Here is a 22,093-nt window from a genome sequence, read left to right as displayed (position 1 = left end):
CAAAAGCAAAAAAATAAAAAATATCTTCAATATAATAGTCTACCCTTACTAAAACTAATAATACATTTACACTGATCCCAAATGACTGATTTGGATCAAAAATTGCAAATAATTAGTTTCTGCATAAAAAATCTCATATGCGCAAATGACTGATTTTGTAGAAGTTCCAATAAGTTTCAAATGAGTTCCAAATACGTTCCAGATGCAAATGAATACATTGAACATACCCGAAATAAAAGTTTTTATGGGATTTTGACAAAGCTGTTTTTGACATATTTACAAACAAAAATGTAAACAAATATTTGGTGGTTGCATTTATTTCAGCACAAAATTCATTTATAATCAGGTTCGTATAATGTTGTTTCAATTTGGAATTCTCAATTATATGAGAATCGTTGCAACGATTAGGGCAACTAATGTTAATATACATAAATCGATATCTTTAATATAGAGGATGTTATTGAGTGAATGCATGGTTTCAATTTATAAATTTGAAATCACTACCTATAGTCTACAGCTGCCAGAAGTACTATAGAATATAAACCTTTGTAGTTGACTTCTGACTTTCGAAGACGCATTTTAATGTGATAACTATCTGAAACAAAAGAATTTACACACTTACTTGCATATTAGATATTGGCTGACTTATAGCACTGATACATTATGGGAATCCTAATATATTAAGACCACTGATGCAATCACAAATTGTTTCTTCATTTAAAGGGTACTGCTTTAATCATGGCTGCATTATTTTCCACTTTTCAGTGCAAAACGTTTCAGATAACTTTGACACTTCGAAAAGATTGCTCACAGTTCTGCTCTCTGCGGATGAGCCTAGTGCGTACACTGCAATCGCATCTCTCTTTTCTATTGAAATTATTCTGCAAAAATCAGAATTTTCTTTTTTATATTTTTGACCAAATCGCACAACTCTTTAAAAGTGTCCATTGTCATTATAAGATTTGCCTTGAAAAGCAATGCTATATATTTGATATTGATGTTATATATTTTACCTTCATTCAACATCATAAACCATTGCATTCTTGTTTTATTGCTCTTTTGCTGAAGACATTTCGCTTTATGTATATTACTTATTAGCCCATTAAGTACCAGGCAAGTTCAAACTTGGAATTTTATGGTGAAATTTTAAGAAAAGTCTTATTTTACATTAAAAATATTATCTGCAATATTAAATTTTTTTTATTAAAAAGTAGTTTTCTGGAAAAGTGGTCAACCACGATATACTTTTTGCATATTTTTATCTATATATTCTCTACATATGTGTTTTGTTCGCAAATATGGTATTTAGTTACTTTTATGGTGAAGTAAGTATCATTGCAAGTTGTATAAAGTACACGATGATATAAAATTTAATGTTTTATGCTTTTCAAATATTTATTAATCAAAAAATATATTTGAAGTATACGATATGTATTGTATTATGTAAAAAGAAATAAGCTTAATTGCGTCGTTGTCTACGATCAATGTATTATTATTTATTTTAATGGAAAATTTTAAATAATTATAGTTGTTGACAACTTGGGGCTGTTTTTTCTCTCTGCTATAGTGTTGCACATTTACTATGGGTTCAACGGAATCATACAGCATGTTGCAATGGATACTCACAATGCCTGAATAATTCCTTTACAACAAATGCACCGATTCCCAATTGTCATTGACAGAAGCTGGAAGATATACTAACTATCCAAAGAAAGGGTTCATAGCATATACCCGAAACGTATTGGTTTTACAAGTTCCAATGTGAATAGTTGCGACTCAGGCATTTCTACAAGACCACCATAATCTTGTGCATTTAATTCGTATACAACTTCAATAGTACCTAAATACCATCTCACAATTAGACACGCGGGATTCAAAAAAGGGAACAAAATTTTAAAGTCGCATGTAATGTTTGTTGATATTTATCATGTCAATCATTTCATTGTCCGATGCACCAGCAACACTGTCAGGAGACAAACATTATTATTCAATAGGTAGCGGAGTGTCACTTGGCACTAATGAGTCTTCTTCGCTCTAATTGTGAATAATATGCAATAGTTCCTTATTTCTTAGATATCTTAGGCACGACATCATAATCATATTTTCAGTAAAAATTGACGACTAAACTTTTAGCATGAACAAATGTAAGTCCTATATAAAACAATCAAATTCAGACTAACTCAACCAGCAATCAAATTTCAAAATAGACTTATTACTATTATGCATAGTAAAAAACACAAGTTTAAGCAAATTAGAAGACTATGATATTTATTAAAGAGATTACTCTCATTTTATTTCGTTTCCTAACGACAAACATTTATATTAAGTTGATTCATCATTATAGTATTATGGGACCCAGCGTGTGGTTCACCATACGCCTTTTTTCGCCGGCGTCTGATGGCACATAACTGTTACTAAGGCGCCGGCAAAAATTACGAAAATTATATTTGAACTTTTGTAAACACATGCTGTAATAAATATATTAGTTTCTTTTTCTGTTTATTTTAATTTTCATTTTTTCAGATACTTTTTATTCCTGACCAGGTAAACTCATGGACAGATGAAAACTATTCCAAATGTGTATTTTTATATTATTAAGATATCAAACTAAGTAACAAAAATAAAAAACATTGAATTAGTTACTGTTATGTATTTTTAAATAATTTTTAAATTTAGCCGTGTGGTGTACCACACGGAGATACGAAACGGGTTAAGATAAGTGTGGTGGTGTTTGACTATAGCATAATCAGTAAATATCGTCAGTGCACTCCGAAGTATGTAAAGAGATAGCGTCACTTTGCGCGTAACATAAATTCTTATACAAAATTGTAATATTGCGCTTTGTTTTGTATTTGGTTAAATTCAATGTGATACGGCATTTACACTGGCCGAAAATGGCTCATTTTGGTCAAAAATCGAAAATGAGAAGCGAATGGCTCATTCTTGCATATAAACTTTCAAGCACAAATGAGCCACTCCATCACATTCTGTATAAATGCTTCCCAACGACGTTCGCATGCGTTCCAAATATGTTTCAAATGCAAAGGAATACATTGAATATACCCTAAATAAAAGCTCTTCATGGCATTTTGACAGTTTGAGAAAGCTGTATTTGACATATTTACAAAAATCTAAACAAATGTTTGGTGGTTGCATTTTCTTGAAAATGATGCGCCTCTTTTTAGAACCTCTACTTCCCAAAAAGTAATTAATCGAAGTTAAAAATATTGTTTTCAGATTATATTGTAAGGTTTTAAAGGAATATTTAACCTTCATGCAACATTTCTTTGGCACAGACCCAAAATCAAATCAACAGGCAAGTTGAAAAATAAGCTGAAATGAGCACAAATGAAGTACAACGAATGTAAACACTTTCAAATGGTTCATTCAAAACGAGTCATTTTCGGCCAGTGTAAACGCCATATAAGAAAATGGGGTTGAGAGAGAACACGAACATTGCTCAAGCTCAGGATATTATAACCCAAAAATCTTAATCTAGCACTTGCAAGTTTTGGACAAGAAAAGGGGAAGTGCTTTGTCCAAGTCATTGATATGATTAACATGTTAGATAGGTGATAATATACGTGTGGTACGTGGCTGTGTTGTGCCCTTTGATAGCTCCGACCAGTACTCTTAATTGCGCAGATTAAAAAATTATAAAACGTTTCTGGAATGAGGATTCAATTACTCGCCAGTTTAGTAAAATGTGTTGGCATTCTACATCATGTCTGCTACTAAAGTAGATCGGTCTTACTTTAATCCACTATTGCCATGATCATGTGAACCTAACCCAACAAAAATTAATGGCATGTAAAAGTGATTCATCTCAATGTGAGTATATAAACATACCTCATTGCGCTGAAAATCTAAAATTATTTTGTTAGCTATTATTTTAGGTTTTATAAAGTTTTTACCGTTTTCTACTGATTTTATTAAGGCCGCTAATTATGATTGTATACCACGTAATCTGAGGTGGTATCAAATAATGTATTTTCTTACTTCGTTACACTGACTATTAGGCACATAAACCAATAATCAGGTATTTATGACGAAAGGCTTGCAGGCACATAAACCGCTAGCCAAGTAAGTAAATAATTTTTATTTATTGCTACAGTGGTTAAAAGGCACATCTACCAATAACCAAATTTTGTTTTTGAAGGAAAGACGATTGTTTTCGCTCTCAAAATTTATTATCAATATTGTTACCTTATATAGTATAAAATTACTTACTAAGCATAATAATATTTACAATTATTGATAACTAAAATAATAATTTAAATTTCACATATTGCTGCATAAGCATAAATACAATATGTGAAGCTATTGAACTTATAAACGTAAACAATGTATTTAATATTTACAATATTTATTTGCTGCATAAGTGTAACTACAAGCGAGCTAAAATATGTTAGGTTTGTTAAACTTAACATTCTGCCCGGCTTGAATTACGTTATTCAAGAATGAATCTATGAGCAATGATTGATTTGATTTGCAATGCGTTATGTGTTTTTTTTTAAAAATCAACAGACAAAATTTTAAAATAATTACAACATTTTGTGGATATATAAATACACATATAATTTTTAAACAATACATAGTTATACAATATTATATAAACTTAAAAATATAAAATTTAGAGTTTATAGCATCATGAGAGTTTGAGAAGCTATGTAATTGTTTCAGGCTCCAAAGTAAATCTTGTTCGTGGCATCGCGTTTGGTGTGAGAGTTTGTGTTGGCTGATTGACTTCTGGACGCTTTACCTGCTTTATTTTCCATATCATCCATATGATGGCTCCAACGACAAGAATTAGGGTTGTGGAATTAATTGCGTAGTGGTGCAAGCTGTCCGTCTGTAGTTTGTGTGGTAATTCAGCGAATTTTTCATCTTTCAGAGTATTGTGAAGTAGCTTTAACTGTTCAAGTTCATTGCTGAGATTCAATGAACTTCCTTTAAAATTTGACCATAATTCTGAGTTATTAATGACAGGTATCTCACCAAATGCAATGTAAGATTCATACATGGTATCGGTAAGCGTTTGATGTGTCTGAATTGTAGACGTTTGGTGTTTGAGTACACAGTCGTCTTGTAATTTCAGAAGTGTTGCACCTTGTAGTTCTAAATGAGTCGTGATGCCCTTACAGACGGCCGTAACTGTTGTATTGTTTTTTGACCCGAATATCCATTGGTTCGCATGATACAGGGGACTCCAAATAATGTTCGATTTTGTTTCCTGCACATTACACGTATTGTCAGATATGTTTTTTAATAGGTTAAATTCGCAAGCGTAAGCCTGTGAGCCGATGTTATATTTTGATTGTTTATCCGAACAGAGTAGTTTGTTTTCTGGTTGCTTGAAAGTCATACACTCCTTATACTGTTCACGACTTAAGGCAAAATATTGGTCTGCGGCGTGGCAGCTAAAAATGAAGCTTCTGGAACTATTGTCATCATTGTATTGTTGACTGTTGCAGGAATTGGGACGAGATTGAATAAATCGAAATTCTCATGATCGGTTAATGGCAGTTGTAAGACAACTATCAAATGATCTTGTGTGATTCACTTTTGTGAAGACATCAACGTGTATAAATGAATAACGTCCTCTTGATTAAATGGAAGACGAAGTGAAGTTGTTGTGGAGACATCAAAAGAGAATTAATTCTGCCATGCTGAGTATCAGTTAAGACATCAAATATCGCAGCTTCAATTTTTATTAATGCGTGTGCCATCCATGTATGTAAGTTGGGTTACCAGTGATGTATAGATCTCTAGGTGGTTAATACGTTTAGTATTATGATTAGTGTAATCTACTATTTTGTTTGTCTCATCTTGTAGTTGATTCATTTTAACTGCAATGGCTTCTGTAGTTTTGCTGAATATATTTAGCGTTGAGTCCATGACTGTGGTCTGATTTTTGATCATTTTTGATAGTACATCTCCATTATTGCTGATTTGAGTTAGAGTTTTAGAAATTGTTTCAGCATATTCTGAATCTAAAACACCAAATAATTGTTAGCAATATTTCCAACTATATTGATGGCTCCTCTGGCTGATCGGTGTCTCGTCATAACCTTCGTTTCAGTTCGTAATTCTATGTTAGTATTATTGAATTGGCGGACGAGCTCATAACAGCTTTCTTGTTGTTGTAACAATGGGCACAATTGCTGAAGTGCTGCTGTGCCATTTTGAAACCTTTCGATCTCCTTTCGAATAGGCACGAACTCAAAGTAAGTGATAATTTTCCATTTTCCAATGATTTGATTTACGGTGCCAATTCCTTCAAAATATATTCCGCGTTTGTTTGGAAATGAAATTTCTTCAATGGGTTTCGAAAGTATTAATGGCATCATCAATATTTTCACAAGTATGGTCATCATTAAAGATGTGCCATCATATATCTTTCGACGCTTTGGCAACGCTTCACCAGGTTCATTCGTTCGTCTTGTTTGTGTGACAGTAGAATTTTGTTTTGTTGGATTTTGATTAATGCTGCCTTCAGTGGGTAGGGGGGCCAATGATCGTAATGGTCGTTTAAAAATCCCATTGGCTGTTTTTATGTCAGCTATACGGACCAAGCCATCTTCTCCTTCATACACCTGTTGCACCCTGCCAAGAGGCCATTTGTACATGGGTAGATTATCATCTTTAATAATGACTAAATCACCTTGGCATAGATTTGCCTTTTGTTGTTTCCATTTGTGCCTTGATTGGAGTTCATTGAGATATTCCTTTGACCATCTTCTCCAGAATTCTTGTTTGAGTTCAGAAACTAGACGCCATCGTGATAATAAACTCATTCGGCTCTCCTTTTGATAGGGATCCACATTAGTGGTAGGTGGTTCGCCTATGAGAAAATGTCCTGGTGTAAGCGCTGTTAGATCATTTGGATCATTTGGAAGTCAATGAAGCGTTCAAAATTCCTTTAATCATTAAATGTTTAGCTGACCTGACGGCAGCTTCCCAGAGTCCTCCAAAATGAGGAGCTGTTGGTGTAATGAATTTGAAGTCAATTCCCTTGTTACTACTGGTCTTAATGATCTTTTCTTTACCATTTTCTGAATAAATGGTTGAGTGGAGCTCTTGTAGTTGGTTTCTCGCCCCAACAAAGTTAGTCGCATTGTCACTATAAATTGTTTGGCATCTTCCTCTTCTGCTGATAAAACGTTAAATAGCGGCTATGAATGCCTCTGTTGTCAGGTCACTCACCACTTCTAGGTGAACAGCCTTAGTCGCGAAACAGCAAAATACTGCTAAATATGCCTTTGTTGGCCTTTTTCCTCTAATTTTATAATGAATCCATATCGGACCACAGTAATCAACTCCTGTGGTAAAAAATGGTTTAGTCAGAGTAACTCGATCAGTCGGTAAGTTGCCCATGAGTTGGTCCATCAGTTTTGGTTTTGCCTTTGAACAGATGACACAGCTGTGAACAATGTTTCGCGCCATAATCTTTCCTTTAATCGGCCAGAAGTTTTGTCTCATTATGCTTAGCAATAATTGTGGAGCACAATGGGAATTTTCTTCATGTTTCATTTTGAACATCAATTTCACTATTGAGTGATTGTAAGGAATTACCATTGGGTGTTTAGCATCATATGGCAATGTTGATGCTTCAAGCCTTCCTCCAACACGAAGTACACCTTGTTCGTCAATGAACGGTGCTAAAGTATTTAGTTGACTCGAACTGTTGATTGCTTTACATTGTTTTAAGTCAGAGATTTCCTTTGCAAATTCTGAGCCCTGAATAGTTTTAATTATGAAGACTAATGCATCTCGTAATTCCTTTGGAGAAAGTGTTTTTGTTGGTGATTGTGTGCGATGAAATACACGGCGAACATAAGCAATTGTTCTTTGGAGGTATCTGAATGAGTTTCGATGATCAATTTGATTTATCATGTGATCAGAACCAGTCGTTTGAATGATAATGTTAACTGTATGTCCTTGTCGTCTTTCGATATCAGTTGAGATGTTAAATGCCTTTGGGTTTGGCTGTTGCCAAAATTCGTTGCTTCCATGAAGAAAGAGTGGACCAAAAAACCATATATGTGAATAATTGAACATTTTAACCTTTATTCCTCTGGAAATGATGTCAGCAGGATTATCCTTTGATGCCACATGATGCCATTGATCAGCATGTGACATCTCTTGAATTTTGCTAATACGATTTGCTACGAATGTGTGCAATGAGGCAGATGAAGATATTATCCATGACAAAACAATTTTGGAATCGGACCAAAAGTAGGTTGGCACGTTTTGATACTTTAAATCTTGTTTAACTCTTTCTGCTAATTCGACTCCCAGCAATGCTGCGCAGAGTTCTAGTCGTGGAAGTGTCTGTTTCTTTAATGGTGCTATTCTAGATTTGGCGCACAATAGTCTCGATGTTATTGTCTTATCATTATATATTGCTCGCACGTATATAGCTGCTCCATATGCCTTCTCTGATGCATCCGTAAACACGTGTAATTGAATCGAACAGGGAACCGTCGAATTAAAAATATGTCTGGGTACTTTCACAGTATTTAATGTTTGTAAGTCATTTCTAAAACGCTTCCATTCTAGCTGAGCCTGAGTTAACAGTTCCGCATCCCAGGAATAGTTTTGTTGCCACAATTCCTGCATGAATATTTTAGCTGTTACAGTAATGGGGCCAAAAATTCCCAAAGGATCAAAAATTCGAGCTAAGTCCGATGCCACAATCCGCTTCGTGATAGGTTGCTCTGATGACATCTCTGCATTACCGCAAAATTCGTCTGATTTCGGGAGCCAAATAATGCCTAATGGTTTTGTTGGCTTTATGGCTGAGTCATCTAAATCAAGGTTGATTTCTTGGTCTTCTATCGGAATGTTTTGTAGGAGTCGTGTATTATTTGAGCACCATTTTCTCAGCTTAAATCCTGATTTACTGAGCAGTTCCGTAAGTTGTTGTTGAGTGTCTAAGGCGGTAATGATGCTGTTAGTTCCGCTTAAACAGTCATCTACATAAAAATCATTAAGTAATGCAGGTGCTCCAAGCGGATAGTTGGTCATATTATGTTTCGCAAGGTGTTGAAGACATTTTGTTGCAAGATAAGGGGCTGACTTCGTTCCATATGTAACCGTATGTATACTATCATCAGCACTTTTTCTCCAGATTATCGCTGCTGTGCTGTATCTTCATCATGTACTTGAATTTGCCGGTACATTTTCTCAATATCAGCCGTAAATACAAACCGGTGTATTCTAAAACGCAACAGTATTGAAAAAAGATCACTTTGCACTGTTGGACCTTTGTGCAAAATATCGTTTAGTGCTAAACCGCTTGATGTTTTTGCTGATGCATCAAAGACAACTCTCAATTTGGTTGTAGTGCTGTCAGGTTTCAAGACACAATGATGAGGAATGAAATATTGTGCTTCTTTGACATCTTTCGGGCAAACTTTTTCCATGTGACCTAATGACTCGTAGTCATCCATGAACTTTATGTACTCCTTGTATAAATTTGGGTCCCTTTGTAACTTCCTTTCCAGAGAACAAAATCGATTGAATGCTATCTCACGCGATCTACCAAGTGTTGTGGGATCATCGCGGAAAGGTAAGCGTACAATGAAACGACCATCGTGACCTGTCTTTACATGATTTGTAAAGTGATTTTCACACCATTTCTCAGATAAAGTCAAAACCCTTTCTGCAGTCTCAAGGTTATCTAACTTCCAAAATCGTTCTATCATTTCTGACATTTCACCAACTTCTCCTGTAGTAATAGCGCATGTTGGTTTAATATCTGTTGTAGTTTTAGTCTTACCAACCACCAACCAACCTAGAACCGAATTTTGTAACAGTGGCGAATTTTTTCCTATTATCAATTGTTCTGGTTGAAGTAGAGTATGATAGAATTCAGCACCAATTAGCATGTCAATTCTTCCAGATCTGTTAAAGCTGGGGTCTGCTAATTCTACATTCTGTGGGATCTGCCAATCCGAGATATCTAGGTCTCGTGACGGTTGTGCTGATATTATTTGTGGCAATACAAATGCCTCTAGTCTCGTCCTGAAGCTTCCATTAGTAGCCTGCAGTTCAACATTTACGCGAGATTTTGAGTTCCCGAATTGACGGCCAATACCTTCGATCGATAGATTTGAATTTGTGGTAATTAAAGATAACTTGTTGATTACTCTTTGGGTTACTAGGTTCACTTGAGAACCTGAGTCGAGTATGGCACGAACATCACACGTTCGTCCATTGTTTGCAATAATGCGCACCTTTGCTGTGGCTAGCAGAACGTAATTACGAGTACCCTTTGCATTAGTTGTTGCTGTTATGGATGGCGATTCATTAGCGTTGATCAATGTTGTGGTTGACTTTGTGTTTGTTGCTGGTGCCCTTGAAGTTTTAGGTGACTGTTGCTCTAAATGAAGCAAAGTGTTATGCTTCTTGGCACATTTTTTACATGATCCAGCTTCACAAACCTTTGCTTTATGATCGGATTTGAAACAATTCACATATAGTTTTTGTCGTTGAATCCAATTTAATCGTTCAGGAGGAGTCATTTCAATGAATTTTTTGCAATAGTAGATCGGATGTTTATCTGTATTACAAACTTTACATAGATCTGAACAAACCATAGTTACGGCTATCCTTTTGTTGGGTTTATATACTGCATTGTCTCGTAGACCTATAGCCTCAAATGACTGAAATTTCAATTCTAAAAATTCTAAGAATTGTTTTATTGTGGGCATCTCCCTTGGGTTAGTAAGAGTTTGTTCAAAACTGCAATGTGTATTTTTATCCAACTTTTTTAGTAGTATGTGTACTAAAATTGGATCCCAAGTTGATGTTTCAATATTTAAATTATGAAGTTCACATAGACTTTCCTTTGTTGTGTCATTCATATTTTGGATGGCTTGGACTGTTGGATGGTCATATAAAGAGTTTTGAGCTGTCAAACGTTGCAAAACTGCTGATACTAGAACTCTTTTATTCTCATATCTACTTTGTAGTAATTGCCATGCCGTCTCATAATTTGCATCTGATATTTGCAAATGCTTGATGAGTGCTTCAGCTTCGCCTTGAATATTGGTTTTCAAATACTAGAGTTTCTATGAGTCTGATATTCTTTGATTGTGTATCAGTTGTGCAAACAGATCACTGAATTGTCGCCAACTCAAATAATCTCCACTGAACTTTGGAAGAGATATTGTTGGCAAAGTAGCCGATGGTTGATAAGTTGACCTAATTGATGTCTCAATCTTGGTCGACTTACTAGTCCATTCCACCATTGTATCTTGCACCAACTGTTCCAGTGCTAGATAATAATTGCAATCAGGAGGGTTGTCTTGCCGTTCCTGAATAGTAAAATTTAAACCTTCAGCCTGATCCCATAACTTGGTAAGCGTAGCTAATTTTACTGCAAAATATTGTGGTACCTGTTGCTGGTTATCTTGTCTCACATTGTGGATGAGACGATTGATTGATTTACATACTGCATTTCGTCTGTTGACTAATGCCTGAATAATTTCATTCTCTTGACCACCAGTAGGTAATACTATTTCAGGAGCTTCAATATCATTATTTATCTGAAGGTCCAACCCCTTTATTGTTGATGGTTGAGCCTTAATGGGTAATGCTTCCAGCTCTTGAGTTATTGTGGTGATATATTTGTTACCCAAATTTATGATTACCATGCCGTAATCTTGTGTGAAATATTCCGATGTTCTTGCTAGTACATCGGCTTGTTGTAGTTGCTCATCATTAGTCAGCTAATAACTGTTCTAAAGTTGTTTTACGATCTTCGAGATATTGACGTGTTTTCCTGCTGGGTGAGTCCTTCTTGAAGTTGCGAATGATTCTGTCGATCTCTGAACCAATTGAATCCTGCTGGTCAGTTAAAGTGGATATTGATTTTGGATCCATGGTTATTGTATTTCCGTTGAAAAAAGTTGTTTTCAATGAAGGTTTTTGTAAACGCTGCTGGCTCACACTGAGTTGCTCTTGCCAATCACGTCGGGGTCACCAATGTAATACCACGTAATCTGAGGTGGTATCAAATAATGTATTTTCTTACTTCGTTACACTGACTATTAGGCACATAAACCAATAATCAGGTATTTATGACGAAAGGCTTGCAGGCACATAAACCGCTAGCCAAGTAAGTAAATAATTTTTATTTATTGCTACAGTGGTTAAAAGGCACATCTACCAATAACCAAATTTTGTTTTTGAAGGAAAGACGATTGTTTTCGCTCTCAAAATTTATTATCAATATTGTTACCTTATATATGTAGTATAAAATTACTTACTAAGCATAATAATATTTACAATTATTGATAACTAAAATAATAATTTAAATTTCACATATTGCTGCATAAGCATAAATACAATATGTGAAGCTATTGAACTTATAAACGTAAACAATGTATTTAATATTTACAATATTTATTTGCTGCATAAGTGTAACTACAAGCGAGCTAAAATATGTTAGGTTTGTTAAACTTAACAATGATAATTTACCATACAAACAGGTTTCATATTAATGATCTCATTATAAATCAAACATTTAAGGCAAAAAATGTTGAATGCAGTCTATTTCAACAAGAGATATTAGCAAAATTGTATTTATTTATTATATGTTTCATATGTATAATGAACACAAACAAAAGTTGAGCTGTAAAGAAACGTACTGAAAAATTAATATCTACATATATCTAATGTAGATGTAATAGATATACAAAATATATATACATAAATTGTATATTTGATTTTTTATGTGATATACCATACAATGGCGTAACTACAGGGAACCAACTGGAAGCAATGCTTTCAGGCCCCCGGATGTAGGGTGTCCCATTAAAATTGTATGTATTTATTATATTTATTTTTAACAAATACTAAAAAATGTGCAAAAACGTCTTTTATTGCAGTAAATAAATTTCGGTTTTTGAATAAAGTTGAATGCGAAATTTCAAGAAAATCTATAAAATTTCTTTGTGTTGACATGCACTGAATGCACGTTTGTTTACATTTTGTCAAAACAACATATAGTGGCTATTAACTTATTTCATCCAAAACCAATTGTACGCTACTTGGTGCGAACCCAGATCCTTAATCTGTATGAGCTCGGTAGGATATTTTGTGTGTGCAGTAGCTTGAGCACTTAGAACCCAAACTTGTTGTATTTTTTATATTAATTAGTTTGAGCACTTCAAACCCAAACTAATCGATAAGATAACAGTTACGATTGATTTGTATTGTATTTTTGAACTTTAGTAAAATTATTTACCCTGTTTATAAACAATATTAATATAAACAATTTCGTTTATAAACAATAAAATTGCTCACGGTGTGTTGACATAATTATAATCCAAAATATGACACACTTTCTCCAGTGCACTGACCAACATGAAAAGCTGATAATACAGAATTGCACTTTTCGTTGGTCAATGACTGGTCGCAGTATTGGTCCAGAAAAGTAAATACACGTAAGTTGTATTGGGATTTGTATTGTCTTTGTTTGGAATTTGAAAACACATTAATTGTTTTTAGTATATGAGTACTTCATTTTATTTTATTTATTGTTTTTCTTTTTACAATATTTAGATCTTTACCAGATCACGTTCTACACTAGACTAGTCTCTAAAATTTATCCTAAGTTTTACAATAGATATAAAAATATATATAAATATATATATAAAAATATATTTTTAATTCTAATTGGCTATTTCTATGTACTTCTAAACTCTTTATTTTTATATATTTCCTATTTATTAATGACACATTACTTAAGACAAGAAATGCATAGTAAGTACTTACTGTGCATTTGTTTGTCATGTGTCTCATATTCACATGTGTTCCGATTTATGTGGTCTCAATATGTTTGATACCACATGAGCTCTTACCCGAATTTAAAGTGGCAAATTATTAGTGGCAGAAGTATGCAATGGTTAGCTCATCGGAACATAAGTGTTTAAAAGAATATGAATGCAATAGTCATCAAAGGCGGCCTTAACATTGAGTAAGGTCAACTATTGATATCCCATTACAAAGTAAATAACATAATTATTAAGTTATATTATAAATATAAACATAAACAATAAACCTAAACATTCTTCCCGCCGTTTAGTGTCAACTCAACTTGTCCTAGGTTGTGGTCGCCGTGAAATCTTCTTGATGTAATTTTTTATTCAGCATATCATATCCTCTTGTTGTATTAACGCTTATTGTATGTTTCTGACATGTTTTATGTTGGATTTTCCAAGTAACGATTATTATTATTGTTATTGAAATTAACAACGCCAAGTAGCTTATGGTATGATGGTGAATGCTGTTCAAACGCACTTTAGAGGGAATATACGTCAAGTGTGCAATATTTCCTACTATATTAATTGCAGCTCGTTTGTTTCGGTTCTTATCTAATAATGTTTGGTCTTGCAGTAACTCATCTCATACATGTTTAAAATGAATGTAGAGATAAGTGCATGCTATATGTGTTTGCCATTCTGTACACAAACGTATAACGATTTCAGTCTCATTGTAGATTTCGCCTTTGTACAACTTTTTGAAAGATGTTCATCATAATCAGGAGGTTGGTCACCGGATGGAAACAGAGACGCTAGTCTTGTCAAAGGGTGTCGTAGAATTTCTGACGCCATTTTAACATCAACTACGCGAACAAGACCGTCGTCCCCTTTATATGCCTTTGAAATACGTCCAAACGGCCATTTCAATGTAGGAACATTGTCTTCCTTGATAATTACAAGCGTACCACCACCACACATAGAGACGCGATAGTAAAAAATACTTTCCCGAGTTAAACGACCCAAATTTTCTGAAAAATATGAAATTAGTTAAAATATATTTAGCTACAAATTTTATTGACATTACCTGCGATCCTCTGGTTTAACGAGCGGGCATTGATACTCAACTTGTAAAGCCTGAAGAGAAAAATGTGGAAATGCAACTTAAAACATTTAAAGAAAAATAATGAATTTTTTTTTATTTACTTATTATAAATTTGAAATATACTGAAAATTTACAATATAATAAATAACAAATTTATTTAACAAACATAGATCTAATAAATAAACATGCGACAAATAAACGCTCACTGTTTACGTTTTTTGTTACAACAAATAAAACACATCAGTTGTAGTTATTTTGTATATTATTTTAATTGGAAAGTTACTGCAGTAATTAGAATTTATTAATTATCCACATGGAGAGAAATATTCAATATAATTCTTTCATAAATATATCATAATATAAGCATAATCACAACCGAAAATAAATTACACACTGGAACCGGCTTTATGAAAACACTGGAATTATACCTCATTCATTCACTATTCACTTCTGCCTCACTTAAAAAAATATTTTTTAAAAATAGATAAATACTTCTTAAAAATATTTATCACTTATTTTATGTTTTTTCAAAACAATTATTACGTTTTTAATTTTTATATTTTCAATGGAAACACGAAATACACGAAAAATGCAAGAAATACGCGAAAAACACAAATATCACAAAAAAGTTTACAGCAGAAAGATCGACGGCAAATCTATTAGAACGCTACACCAAAAAGTTCCGGCACATTCGGTTAAAAAGAACACGAATTTCATACGATAGAGGACTTGTGATTTTACTTACGAAGTGACAATTTCACTGGCTAATTCAGCCTACTAGTAAATTCTACCAAACCTGGCTCATTCAGCCAATATTTATATAAAATTTTTCACCAGGCTCATTCGGCCAATGTTCTGTTTGTTCGCTTGGCTTATTAAGTCAATTTATTGTTTATAAACCTGGCCAATTCATCATTTATTAAATTTTTCTTTCCATTGAGTATCCGTGAAGGAGTCCCAGGACAACACACGTTCCTGCTAGGAGTCTTCTCGAGGCATTCAGCAAAACCGACCAGGGATTTTGATTTTCATTGAAAATAATGTGAAATTAATAGTGTATATATTTTTTTTAATCAACATTCATTTTTCCTTACAGAACGTTTTAATTTTCTTGTGCTGGAAAAATTTTTATTTAAAATCAAATTTGAATTATCCGTCAAAACATTTCATATTTCTTCTGCTGAAAAAATTTTATTTAAAAAAAATTTCTATTATCGGCGATATTACGATTGAGGAGGAACAGTTTGAAGGTGTGGCATTTTTTAGTGAACATAAAACTTTCGGTTTTAAAAAACTCCAGTTAAAGATATGGCAGGAATGAATAACAATGTAGACAAGCCAGAACCCCCGGATATAACCACTCCTCAATAAAATTTGGTATCTCCGGCTGAAATTAAAACGTTTGAAGTTAAAAAAATCAATCAGCTCTTGCAAATCAATTACTCTAAGCTGCAATTCCAAGAAGTAAAATTACATTGCTCAGAACAGCTGTATACAACAATAAAACGAAAAAGGTGTCACCACCGTCCCCAATTAGCTGCTCCCGCGGTCTGCAGTTTCCAGCGATGAAAATATGGAGTTGGCAATCTCCGCTGAGAAGCCCATCGCATTGAACTGTGGGTCCATTAACTCTTACAAAGAAGATTTCCCATCTTATGAACGGAAAATTAAGTCGTTGACTCTGAAGAAAAAAGTCTCCAAAATGGCACCTCGGGCGGCGGAGTCAAAAGTTGTCAATGTCCCTTCCACCCATGGTGAGAAAACTGTGATAAATACGACAATCCTTCCGGAATGCTCTCAGCTAACAGCTTGTCAAGAAGACAAGGTCAGTAACAAGCTTCCAAGCGCTAGTGCCACTGCCAGCACAAGCAATGACAATCAAGAGCAACCAACACGAATTGATACTACCTCCGACTAAAAATTAGGCAAAGCTGTCCCCATAGTGCTCGATCGGACAAATACCTGGAGCTCGTTAGTAAAGCTATTTCACTCAATAAACCTGAAGTTTAGTGAGGCTAAGAAGGTGCGCCTGGGCATTCAGATAACTCCAGCTTCTATTGATGACCACCGTAATCTAACTAGGTTCTTAAATGTAATCATGGAGCCATTCCATACTCACTTCCTGAAGAGAAAAACCTTAATATTGTCATAAGAGGTCTGGAAGTGTAAAGCGCGGACGACATCCAAGAGGACCTAGAAGGATTTAGCATTCTTGAATATCATTTCCTCAAAACTCGACATGCAGCTGACAAATTAATAAGAATCCGTCTTCCTGCTGATCAGAAGGACATTTATAATGTCTCCAGTTTCTGCCTTCTGAAGGTGATAATGGAAGCCCAGCATCCGGAAAAAGGTCCTTCCTACTGCCACAACTATCAAAAGTTTGGGCATGTTGCAACCAATTATGGGGCCGCACCCAAGTGTGTTAAGTGCGAAGGTTCGCACCACCTCCAACAATGTGCAAAACCACGTGAAGCTGCTCCGAAATGCACGAATTGTGGTAGTGGCCACACGGTCAACTATCCTAAAATCCTTACACTGATTCCAACTACCTGCAAGCTCTACTGTTAACCCATCAAGACCTTATGCTGACGCAGTGATGTCAGAAGGCACACCCCAACAATTCTCCACCAATCCTTTGCCGGCCTCCCATCTTGAGAAACTGATGAAGAACTTTCAAGCACAACTCAACACAGTGATGAAGAACATAATGCAGACCATGCTGCAAAGCTACCTACCTACTCCCTGGGAAATGAGTGCATCACTAAGTAGATTTAAAGTTATGAATTGGAAATTAACGTTTATTATCAACGAGAAATACGAAGTCATCCATTTCCTATATGATATGGATGTAGACATCAAGTTGATACAGGAAACTTTTCTGAACCCATCTCGGCAATTGAAAATTCCCAACTATGACAACTATAGATCAGACAGAGTGTCCAGAAGAGGTGGAGGTATGGCTGTAATTATCAAGAAATCTATCAAACGTCACACTAAATCTAACAACCTGCTAGCACTTGAAGCAACTACAGTGGTGGTGGTTAGTCTGATGGGTAACATAAACTTTACCTCAGTCTATAGACCACCGAATATATAATCCTACATAAGAGACCTTGGCTGGTGACTTAAATGCATCACAGAAATTGGAGTGACAGTGGCACAAATAGTGCAGGTAGGATGATCGCTCGATTTGCCATTGATCACTTACTGCACGTGTAGCTGCCTAATGGACCAACGCACTATGGAAGAAGAGTCGGTCACATTATAGACCTTGGTAGGTCTAATAACCCTGACTTTACTGTGCTTACTGAAGTCTTAGACAAGGTGAACTCGGATCATAAGCCTGTACTATTCATTTTAGAAAACTGTTTTTTTTTCTTGTATTTAAACATACATTTATTTATTGCATCTTCACTTAGAATGAGACTAACAATAAGTTGTAAAATCTTATAACTAATTACATATTATAACAAATTTTTATTTTAACTATACATTGTATAAAATAAAATAAAATAAAATAAGTAAACCTTATATCACGAACCTCACATAGATCAATGCGTTAAATTTCTTTAGAATGAATGTTAGGTGGTTTATTAAGAAAGTGGTTCAACTTTATCAGATTACTAAAAAGAAAGGTGCGGTTATTATTTAAAGCTGTTGAATATTAATTAACGGCTGGACGGTCAGCTCTTTTAAGGCGGGAAGCAATGGATTGAAGTACGAGATTTCTTGCTAACGGATTAACATGCACTATCATCCTTTTATTGTATTTTTTTCTTGTATTGTCAAATTCAGCTTTAACTAAGAGAATTTGTAGATCTCGGTATATACTTTCATTCCTAATATACCATGGGGTACCAGTGATTATTCTTAATATTTTTGACTGAGCTCTTTGTACAATTTCAATATTTGAAGCACTAGCATTACCAAATAGCTGAATAAGTCCATATTGGTTTTATAATGCTGTTATACAAGAATACTAAATACTCTAGACACAGGGAAGATCTGTTATTAATGTATCAATCCAACTCAGAGGCTTGGAGCCTTATCTGAATTTTATTAGCTTCAATATGTTTACGCCAAGTTAGTCGTCTGTCTAGGTGAATACCTAAGTACGTTATGTTATCTGCTTGTGGAATGGGAATGTTATTTTGTAATATTGTAGGAGAGGTACATCGATTGAAGGTAAGAGTGACGTGTCTACATTTTAGTTCATTAATTTTAATTCGCCATTTTGACAGCACTTTGCACTTTTGTGATCAGCATTGGCGCGCAAAAAAATCACTCCGTAACTTTCAGTGTTTTCTACGCGAAAAACTTAAAAAGTGATATTAAACTCATCACAAATAATTGAGACAGTGACTCTTAAATAATATTAATAAAAAAATAATAGTGCCCGATAAAATAAAATATTATTATATTTATTTATTTTTGCGAAAAAAGTAAATTTTGATTTTGTTTTCGAATTTGTTTACTTTTTTCCAAATTCACACACACTTGAAAACAGCTGATAGAGACAGCAAACAAAGCTTAAAAGCTCAAAAACAAATTTACAAAAAAGTGTTGCAAACGGGTAGAATAGCTAAACAAATTACAAATCGCAAATTTGAAAAATTGTGTAATTGTGTAATTAAATAACAAACTTATGCTAAATAAATAAAATAAATAAATACGCGAAAGGACGCCTCAAAACAAAAAAAAAAAATTTATTGTTTGATAAATTCTTAAGAAAAATTGAAATTTATATTTTATTATATTATAAATTTATATTATACTTATATTAATAATATATATTTATATTTTTTCTTTTTAAATACATACTATTTTTCTCGTGCCATTTAAAACAGAACTCTAAAGGTTTATAATTAAATAATTAAAAAGTAAAAGCTTCTTTTTCACAACAAATTACTCAGAGACAGTTGGCTGCTCAGCTAACTTCCACGATACCTACCACGATATGCCAATTAATAGATCACCGCCTTCGCATAGCGGAGGCACAAACCACTCACCCATATGCTACTCAACAGCAGATGGTAGTTCTGAGAAGCCAACTACGAACCAAACAACAATGCTAAACAACCAAACCCAAAGGCAACGCTCATACTCGGTAAGTGAAAATTCTTGCAAACAATCAAGCTACCAACCGCAAAGTCCAGCAACATCTTCGAAAAATAACACAGCATCAGCGCAACATGTTAACATATTGCCAAATATATTGCAAAAGAATAGTAACATAGCAAAAAATCCTGATTCACCCAAAGTCCGTGGCATGGATAAATATATTCAAATCATAAAAAGAAAACGTAGCCCGAAACAAGAAAATGCTAACAATGCAATCTCGACAAAAACTCGAAAAATAGAAAATATTTCGACAGCGAATCGTTTTGCCGTTCTAGCCGAAGACGATAAAAATACCAGACCCGCCCCTACCCAGAAACCGCCACCCATATTTCTGCGTGAAAAAAATTCAAACGCTCTTATATACTCCCTAACACAAATTATTGGCAAAGATTCATTCCATGTTGTGCCTCTTCGTAAAGGAAATGTCGATGAAACAAAAATCTCGATCAACGAAGAAAAACATTACAGAGCAGTTGTAAACAACTTCGAAAAAAATGGAAAAAATTTTTACACCTATCAATTAAAAAGTGCCAAAGGTTTAACAGTAGTTATAAGAGGAATAGAACCAGATTTGAATACAGCAGAAATTAAAGAAGCACTTGAAGAAAAAGGATTTAAATCAAAATCTATATACAACATTTAAAACCGCGATAAAGTTTCGCACCACTTTATAAAATAGAGCTTGAACCTGAAGGAAAGAAACTCAAATCGAACGAGGCTCATCCAATTTATTCCCTACAATTCCTACTACACAGAAAAATATCAGTAGAAGAACCGCACAAGCGTAAAAACCCGGTGCAGTGTACTAATTGTCAGGAATATGGACATTCGAAGTCCTATTGCACACTTCGTAGTGTTTGTGTTGCATGTGGCGACTTTCACCGCACTAAGGATTGCACATCAAATAAGAAGGACCCAACAACAAAAAAATGCGGAAATTGTGGAGGCAACCACACCGCTAATTATAAAGGATGTGTAGTATACACTACCGAAAAACAAAGAATGTTTCCAGCATTGCGTCCCCGCTCTCAGTCAGTAATCCCACCACACCCTACTCAAATGCGATCTCAGCCAAATGCTCCATCTGACTCCAACAATACGTGTACACAAATATCATATGCAAACGCTGTTAGAGGATTCACTGGCCCAAGCAACGTCCAAAATGAAAACTCTACTAAACCATCTTCAAATATTGAAAACATGATCCAACTGTTTATGGAAAATATGACACAATTTATGAACACCTTGCAAAATATGATGCAGGGAATGATTCAAAATCAAAATATCTTACTTTCAATCCTATCCAAACCATGAATGCAATCAAAATTTGCTTCTGGAATGCTAACGGCTTAAGCCAACATAAAAACGAACTTGTATTGTTTTTACAATCACATCAAATTGACGTCATGCTGATCTCAGAAACCCATTTTAACGAGAAAAGCTACTTTAAGATACCTGGTTACATACTCTACGATTCGAAACACCCCAGTGGACGAGCAAGAAGCGGATCTGCTATCCTCATAAAAAACCACATTAAACACTTCCCAACTCAAACCCTTGAAGCAGAATATATGCAGGCGACAAGCATATGTCTAGAAGAATACATAAAAGGTCTGACTATAACCTCAATCTATTGTCTACCAAGGTATAAAATAACGGAACTTCAATTCGAAGAATATTTTACAAAGCTTGGACCCAAGTTCATAGCGGCCGGCGACTTCAATGCCAAACACACATTCTGGGGCTCAAGACTTATATCACCAAAAGAAAAATCCCTGATGAACGTGATATCAAAACTCGACCTTAACATATCCTCCACTGGCACACCAACATACTGGCCTTCAGATCGGAAAAAAACTCCAGACGTCATTGATTTTGCGGTAACAAAGAATTTAAAAAGAGATCAAATTGCTACCGAGGCATCCTTAGAACTCTCCTCTGATCACACGCCGACTTTTATTCTGATTAGAAACACAACAATAGTCAATCCAAAATCTGATGAAAAGCTCACAAACCAGCACACAAATTGGCTAAAATTTAAAAAATATGTTAGCTCACATATTAACACCGACATTTCCCTAAAATCAAATAT

General features: G+C 34.5%; 2 protein-coding genes across 2 annotated transcripts; both read right to left on the bottom strand.

The window, feature by feature from the left end:
• Positions 1–7,164: 7,164 nt before the first annotated feature.
• On the bottom strand, positions 7,165–9,030 carry LOC119665261. Its single transcript, XM_038074541.1, has 2 exons — positions 8,068–9,030; positions 7,165–7,989 (listed from the first exon to the last, which is right to left on the bottom strand). The coding sequence occupies exons 1-2, from the start codon at positions 9,028–9,030 to the stop codon at positions 7,165–7,167; spliced, it is 1,788 nt and encodes a 595-aa protein (XP_037930469.1).
• A 104-nt stretch (positions 9,031–9,134) lies between these two features.
• On the bottom strand, positions 9,135–11,663 carry LOC119665254. The gene is made up of 2 exons (XM_038074538.1): positions 11,243–11,663; positions 9,135–11,047 (listed from the first exon to the last, which is right to left on the bottom strand). Exons 1-2 carry the CDS (start codon positions 11,661–11,663, stop codon positions 9,135–9,137), a joined length of 2,334 nt encoding a protein of 777 aa, XP_037930466.1.
• Between the last annotated feature and the right edge of the window lie 10,430 nt (positions 11,664–22,093).

This window comes from Teleopsis dalmanni, chromosome 1 (assembly GCF_002237135.1).
Source record: "Teleopsis dalmanni isolate 2A chromosome 1, ASM223713v2, whole genome shotgun sequence".
Classification (NCBI taxonomy): domain Eukaryota; kingdom Metazoa; phylum Arthropoda; class Insecta; order Diptera; family Diopsidae; genus Teleopsis; species Teleopsis dalmanni.
This window is presented reverse-complemented; position numbering and strand designations above follow the sequence as displayed.

Bases quoted from the DNA above. Each gene is read 5' to 3' on its own strand.
- LOC119665261 (XM_038074541.1), bottom strand. From the start codon at position 9,030: ATGACCAACTATCCGCTTGGAGCACCTGCATTACTTAATGATTTTTAT. The intron at 7,990-8,067 runs GTTAAAATGTTC...TTTTGGCAACAG, and splicing joins TCATTTCCAGAGGAATAAAG to CCAAACCCAAAGGCATTTAA.
- LOC119665254 (XM_038074538.1), bottom strand. From the start codon at position 11,663: ATGGTAATCATAAATTTGGGTAACAAATATATCACCACAATAACTCAA. The intron at 11,048-11,242 runs GTAAGTCGACCA...CCAATATTCAAG, and splicing joins TACAATGGTGGAATGGACTA to GCGAAGCTGAAGCACTCATC.